The 7,361-nt window shown below is 41.3% G+C and overlaps 1 protein-coding gene across 1 annotated transcript in view; it reads right to left on the bottom strand.

Moving 5' to 3' along the window:
- Positions 1-6,975, bottom strand: part of unm_hu7910 (un-named hu7910) — a 17,703-nt gene extending 10,728 nt beyond the window's left edge. Inside the window, exons 1-8 of the mRNA XM_078291504.1 lie at positions 6,972-6,975; positions 6,803-6,856; positions 4,549-4,665; positions 4,051-4,083; positions 1,049-1,093; positions 801-833; positions 603-635; positions 56-91 (exon numbers count right to left, since the gene is read on the bottom strand). Of these exons, the coding sequence (XP_078147630.1) occupies positions 56-91; positions 603-635; positions 801-833; positions 1,049-1,093; positions 4,051-4,083; positions 4,549-4,665; positions 6,803-6,856; positions 6,972-6,975 (355 nt within the window). The remainder of the gene's footprint in view (positions 1-55; positions 92-602; positions 636-800; positions 834-1,048; positions 1,094-4,050; positions 4,084-4,548; positions 4,666-6,802; positions 6,857-6,971) is intronic.
- Between the last annotated feature and the right edge of the window lie 386 nt (positions 6,976-7,361).

Here is a 7,361-nt window from a genome sequence, read left to right as displayed (position 1 = left end):
AACCAAGCTGAAGTAAAAGCGGAACAGTAGAAGTAGTCAGAGTCTGTTCACTCACCAACAGACTCCTCTGGAATCTGCTCCTCCAGCAGCACTGAGACCAGAACAGGAACCAGAGAACCAGGAACAGGAACCAGGGAACCAGGATCAGGAACCAGGGAACCAGGATCAGGAACAGGGAACCAGGATCAGGAACCAGGGAACCAGGATCAGGAACAGGGAACCAGGATCAGGAACAGGGAACCAGGATCAGGAACCAGGGAACCAGGATCAGGAACCAGGGAACCGATGAAACAGAAAGGACTTCAGTCACAGTGGAGTTCACTCTGTCTCTACTGTAGTGTTTAACATGGTTATTAGAGAAAGCTGACTGAGCCTGCTGCTCTTTTCCTGCATCATCCTGCTTCATATTGTGAATGTATTGCTATGCATGCAATAACAACAAAAACAAAAACAACCACACTCAAACAACTACTACTACTACTGATACTGCTAGTATTACTGCTATTACTACTACTACTACTACTACTACTACTGCTACTACTACTACTACTACTACTACTACTGCTACAAATCAAACATTTGATCCTACAGTTCTTTCTCACCTCCAGTAGTGTCTATACTGTCCACTTTATCATCTGGAAGAAAGAGAAGAAAACAAAAAGTCAACACCAGTAGGTACAATTCATTAGAATTAGAGAGAGAGAGAGAGAGAGAGAGAGAGAGAGAGAGAGACACACACGGAGAGAGAGAGAGAGAGAGAGAGAACGAAACAGAGAGAGAGAGAGAGACATTGCACTGACCATAAGGATGTCCACTGTCTCCTTGAGGATCGTCTACAACAGACATATTAACGCTTTATTACAAACTACTGATAAACTTACAAGTTACTGATAATAACTGATGACTGATGGACAAATCAAGGAATTAACCAAATGACAGAAGCCTTGAGCCCTCAGGACTGTGGTTAATAATAATAATAATAATAATAATAATAATGATAAGAATAATAATACATGAAATGAAATAACAGCCTGTGTGTTGAACAAACCTGGCACAAAGTCTTCTTCCACAAATGCAGGGAGAGGGACAGCAGCTGGTGAGACCGAGACACACACACACAGGTCAAAACACACACACACACACACACACACACACACACACAGGTCAAAACACACACACACACACACTAGGAGAGTGTAATGTAATCAGGTGGGTGTGACACGGCAGAGGAACAGGATGTGAGGAACAGGTGGAAGGTGAGGATGAGGATGAGGAGGAGGAAGACTCTCTGACAGTGATGATTCAGACGCAGAGTGATGAGGAAACACATGGAGACGAGGCGTGATGATGTCACTGCCATGGACACTGATATCCGACCAAACACTTGAACAGGTGTGGTGTGTCACTCTGCCTTAAAGAGCTGCTGACACTAAAGCAGTTTCATTATTCTGGGTTTCAGTGGAGAGTTTTAGTGTCCCATGATGCTCTAAATGCTGTTTCAGAGGCTTTTACACCCTGAGGAGAAGAAACCTGAGGTGGAAACACTAAGTCGGTCTAATTTTTGGGACATGAAAATGGACAAAATTCAAAAATATCGCTACTGGCTTTCAAAAGCCCATATCGGCTGAACCAGGTATAGAACTAAACTCAGTCCATGTGTGTGAAGCCAACGCATGTTACCAGAGGTGAGACCAAGTCAACTTTGCTCGAGTCCCAAGTCAGTCTCAAGTCTTGAGGCACAAGTCCCAAGTCCAGTCCCAAGTCTAAATGTAGATTACCAAGTCAAGTCCATGTCATTAAAGTCAAGTCTCAAGTCTAAATGTAGAACAGCAAGTCAAGTCAGAACAAATCAAGAGTCCAGTATCAATTTAATATCTTAAAGAAAACTAAATATCTAGGACTTTTCAATGCAATATGGTTTTAATAGGATAAAAACTTGGTAAGAGCATCATGAGTTTGATTTCTATAATCAGTTTCAACTTCAATAAATTCAATCATTCCATACAAATTCAGAAAACAGAATTTAAATTCAGTCGTCCGCTGGAACAAATCTCATCACTTTCAATCTAAGTCATTTACACAAACACAAGATCTCAAGTCAAGACTTTAGAAACCTTTTCAAGTCATCAAAGTACAAGTCAGAGTCAAGTCCCAAGTCACCAGAACCCAAGTCAAGTCAAGTCTCAAGTCTTCTCTTCATGCATCAAGTCAAGTCTCAAGTCATTAAAACTGTGACTTGAGTCTCCACCTCTGCATGTTACAGCAAACAGACAAGAGCAGAGCGGATGGAGAAGTGTGAAATCTAGCATCACTCCACACAGTCAGCATGCAGACAGCTTCCCAGACATGTGAGTGATCTCCAGCAGCTGGACAGCGGAGCGAAGACATGCAGCAGCTGCTCAGCCAGACTGAGGACAGGACAAACCTTGGATTTCAGACTCCACATCCTGAGATCCAGAGACTGGTAGACAGACAGAGGCAAGGCCACAACGTTACCTTCAGTTCATTCACATTCACTTCACAGGCTGGTGCTCAGACCCACAGAGGCTTTACAGTGAGGGCAGACAGCGGGAAACATGTGCGTTCATTTCATACATGATAGGCTTCAGTACAGACGCAGCTGCTGAGCGGTCTTATCCAGAAAAAACTTTAAATAAGTGCAAACAATAGATAAGAGTGGCGTGACGTTTCAAACAGGCCACGCCCACAAAAGTGCAGTACAAGAGATTTGTTCCGCTCTATTTCTATGGGTAAAACAAAAAAAAATCAAAAAATGACTTTCTCTGTTCTAATAATTGATGTGAAATGTGTATGGTGTTGTTAATCGTCCATAACTAGGGATGGGACAATATATCAGAATTCAATATATAGCAATGCAAAAATGAGACGATCCATATGTTGTGTCAGGAACATGAATGGTGATATCAGCTCCATGTTATTCTGCTGTCAGGAACATGAATGGTGATATCAGCTCTATGTTATTCTGCTGTCAGGAACATGAATGGTGATATCAGCTCCATGTTATTCTGCTGTCAGGAACATGAATGGTGATATCAGCTCCATGTTATTCTGCTGTCAGGAACATGAATGGTGATATCAGCTCCATGTTATTCTGCTGTAGTAATCACTAATGAGACTCTTGACCATCACAGTTTCACAAGCTCTCCATCCAAATTATATTATTGACACTTTGTAATGACATTTTTAAATTGTTGTTTACATTCTAGCAGCCAATGGCATCGCTGGAAAGATTTGTGTCTCTCAAAATAAACATAATTCTGCACAGTCAGACTGTAATCATACAGATCGTCCCATCGCTACCCATAACCTTTTCACAGCTGTCAAATAACTAGAGGAGTCGTGTAGCATTCTGACGCTTCAAGAGAAAAACATCTTAATGATCCTGCTGCTGTTTGACAGCTGTGAAAAGGTAACGACAAATTATTTACACCATATACATTTCACATTAATTATTAGAATACCGCAGAAAATGTCTATTTATTGTTTTGCTCATAGAAACTGAATTGAGTTTCACACTTGCAGTGCACTTTGTAGGCGTGGCCTTTTTGCCGCGTCATCGTCATTCTTATCTATAGAAAAGCTGAGCGTTCATACACTGACATCAGTATTTAGCATCATTAAAAGGCATTAACTGCAGTCATCCAGAACACACTGAGCTGATCTGGTGTCAGCTGAACGCCTGAAATGTAGAAACAATTAAATGATTTGAAGTAGAACAGGAGTAAAGGCAGAAGAAGTGAGCGTTCATACTTTACAGCATCTCATAAGCTTTCTTACATCATCATCTTTACAACATCATCATCAGATTCATGTTGCTGATGACTGACAGAGCAGAAGCAGTAGAAATAGTGAATGTTTGCAGGAGTTATTTAGTTGTTGCTCTTCTCCAGAACAACATTCAGTACTGCAGCTGAAGAGTTTTGTTCCAAAATGAGATACAGCCCATATGACTGAAGTTATTAGACATCTTTATTTAGAAAAAAATAGTATTGTTCAAGTGGGTGTAATCATTTTTAGCAGTTAACTTACCTTCATCATGTGTGTCAGGCGGGGGGGCGCTCTCTGAAACAGATCAATCGACTTCGTCAATTTAAAATCAGGACTAATGCTTATTCCATTTCCTTCCTCCTCAGTACTACAGTCTTATATGTCATTAATAAATAAATCATAAATACATAAATCCAACCAATTAAAGGTGCTACATGGAGCATTTTGTGTTTCTCAAAATTGAAACCACATTTCCCATAAACCCTCCTGCCTGTTGGTACTCTCCGCCTCCCTGCTTCGTTTTGAGGAGCCAGAAGAAGAATAAGAGCTGCTTGGGTTGTTTACAGTTATTATACTAATGTCTCACAATTAATGCAGTAATTATTTATTGATGTTAAAATGATACATGTAGCACCTTTTAAATGGCAGTAACGGCTGTTGTGTGCGTGCCCACACACACACACACACACACACACACACACACACACACACACACACACACACACACATGCAGTTGTGTGAATACACCAGCACACACACCTGAAGCAGTCTCCTCGGTGGGCGTGTCAGGGGGTGTGGCCTCTACTGGTCCCGCCCCCTCCGGCTCTGCAGCCTGTTCATTGGCTGCTTCGGCCTCTGGCACAGGCTCACTGGTTCCTTCAGTTTTTAAAACATGGAAATTTACATTTTAGAGAGTAAAACAGTTTGCAAATGAAGAGTTCCCATTTCAAATCAAGATATTTATTTTTGCATTTTACATCTACATTTACATGTTTTATATGGACACTGACAACACATGGCTTACCTAGTTTTTCTTTCTTTTTAATGTCATTCTATGAGTCGATCACTGTGATTTCTTTTTTTTTGGGTGGGGTGGGGGTAACGGAAAGTAATGTAACGAGTAATGTAACTAATTACTGTTCCTGTAGAGTAATAAGTAATGTGATTACTTTTTAAAGAAGTGAGTAGTGAGTAAAGAGTAATTGATTAGAGTAATTGATTACATTTTCCAAGTAACTTGCCCCACACTGTCTACAGGACACAAGACCTTTGAGGCTCAGTTAACCTGCAGTTTTGAAATACTGGGATGTTGAATCAGGGTTTTTTTCTTAATTGGAATGAATGCAGGACTACGGGCTTTATCAGTGTTAAATAATAGTGAGAACAGCCGGGTGTGACATCATCAGGAAGCCTCACCGCTCCAGCTGACAGTTAGAGGAGCGAGCCGCCTGGAGGTGAGAGGAGCAGGTTTGTGGTCTGGAGGCCGCAGGTTAAAATCCCAGACCGGCTGGGACAAAGTGACCGAGTGACGCTCTGCCCTTCCTCACTGTGGTTTGGAGTTTCCCTAAGTCACTTAGAGGACGCTTTTATCCAAAACACCTCACAGTAACGTGACTGCGTTCATTTTTAGCGTGGGTGGCTCCAGTGGGAGTCGATCCCAAACCCTGAAGCGTCGGTGCACAAGACACTTAAAGAAATATTCCACCTAGTTTTAACAAGGGGGTTATTATGAAAACCAGAATATAATCTGCTCACCAGGATCAGATGCAGCTGGACGAGTTTGTAGTGTTCAGATTTTTACTTTCACTTTCATTTGAATGGAAACTGACATTGAACACGTTGGTGAACAGATTCAACATCAGATCCTGCTGTAAGACAACAAAGCATCCTGGGTCTGTCTGCATTCTGCATTTCTATTCTTGCTTTACACTAAAATTAGTATTTAAATTAGTTAAATTAGTATTTAATGAAAGTAGATCTGGTCTCCCAAACAGGAGGTATCTCTCCTAAATGGTATTCCTCCGTTATGTTCTCTCAGAAGTTGGACCAATGAGAGAGTTTCTTCTGAGTGCATGCATCATTGTGCGTTGATCCCATTGGTTCAAAATAATCTCTGCAGAAACCCTTCATTTGAAATAACGCTGGCGAGAAGAAAAATAGTCTGTCTATCAATAAAAATGCTATTTGGCGAAATTAAGTTCTAAAACGTTGGACCCACAGTCAGTTGAAAATCCCAATAGTGGGATAACTACATTTTTTGGATGCAGAGACGACGATGAAACATTCTCAACCAATCAAATTAAAGTTGTAAGACAGAAGGGGGCGGAGCATCCGGCAGCTCACTGCAGCAAAGCTTCGTCTGCTGAGGAACTGATCACAGATATCACTGTAGTGTGAACGCTTCAGCAACAAAGTATCTTTATAGTTTATAGTTTCCTTTATAGTTGTCCTTCTAGTTGTGGATAGGCTGTATGTAGTTTTGACAACAATGGGAGTCTTTGAGTTCAAACCTGCAGCAGAACAGACAGTTTCTGATTGTGGAAAATACATTTTTAATGGAGATATGAAGAAAATAAAATTACACGGGTGTTCTCCTTTAAACTGAGTGTGTCTGTGTGAACCTTCAGGCTTTGTTGGTGTGACACAGTTTTTAGGCTCGCTTGATGCAGCGCTGTGATTGGTGGGGTGTTGAGGAGCGGTCGGGTGAGTTAGCCACGCCCACCCGCCGGCACCCAGGGGTGGGAACAGGGAGAAGAGCCTGCTCAGGTTTCAGGTCAGCACCACCCTCCTTTTGTCTGGACTGTACAACTATCACTGTGTGTGTGTGTGAGAGAGTGAGAGAGGGAGGGATAGACAGTAAAAGTATTCAGAAGGGGGAGGGGGGGTGGGAAAGTGTGTGTGTGTGTGTGTGAGAGACAATGAGGGAGAAACAAAGTGCGTATGGGAGGAGGGCGAGATAGAAAAAGCAGATAGAAAAGACTGTGTGTGTGTGTGTGTGTGTGTGTGTCCTCACCTGCTTTATCCTCAGGTGTCTGTCCCACATCTCGTCTCTCCGCCTCTTTCAGCCCTGTTCATTGGTTAAAGGTTTGTGTGTCAAAATGCATCCTAAACTGTTATAACAGCTGATCACTGTCAGCTGAAGCTTATTATATAAGAGACACAGAGTCTTTATTACCACTGACTCATCTAAATATGATTAATATGAAGTAGAACAGACTGTCAGCTTTGGACCAAACCTCTTAATTTTATCCCTGAAATGTCCTTAATTTCTCCAGTACATAAACATTAATTATCCATTAATAAATAACGGCTTTAAAAAAGTAAGTTTAGTATCATAAGGGATTTTAATCATGGGTTGATTCACAGAAACTAGTAATTAAGGGATTTTTCTTTTGCGCAGGTTCACAGGTTATTAAGTGGAAATTAATGGAAAAGTTCCTGTCTCCCTGAATTTTACATTAGATAAAGGGGTGTTTAAGGTGGTTTCGATGGGGAGTCCTTCATTAATAACTCCCTTAGTTAATTTTAAGGGAATTTTGCATGAATTAAGGGGTTAATTAATGTAAATGACT

Source organism: Centroberyx gerrardi, chromosome 22, assembly GCF_048128805.1.
Source record: "Centroberyx gerrardi isolate f3 chromosome 22, fCenGer3.hap1.cur.20231027, whole genome shotgun sequence".
Taxonomy (NCBI): Eukaryota; Metazoa; Chordata; class Actinopteri; order Beryciformes; family Berycidae; genus Centroberyx; species Centroberyx gerrardi.
Note: the sequence above shows the minus strand (reverse complement) of the source record. Positions and strands in the feature narration are given on the sequence as shown.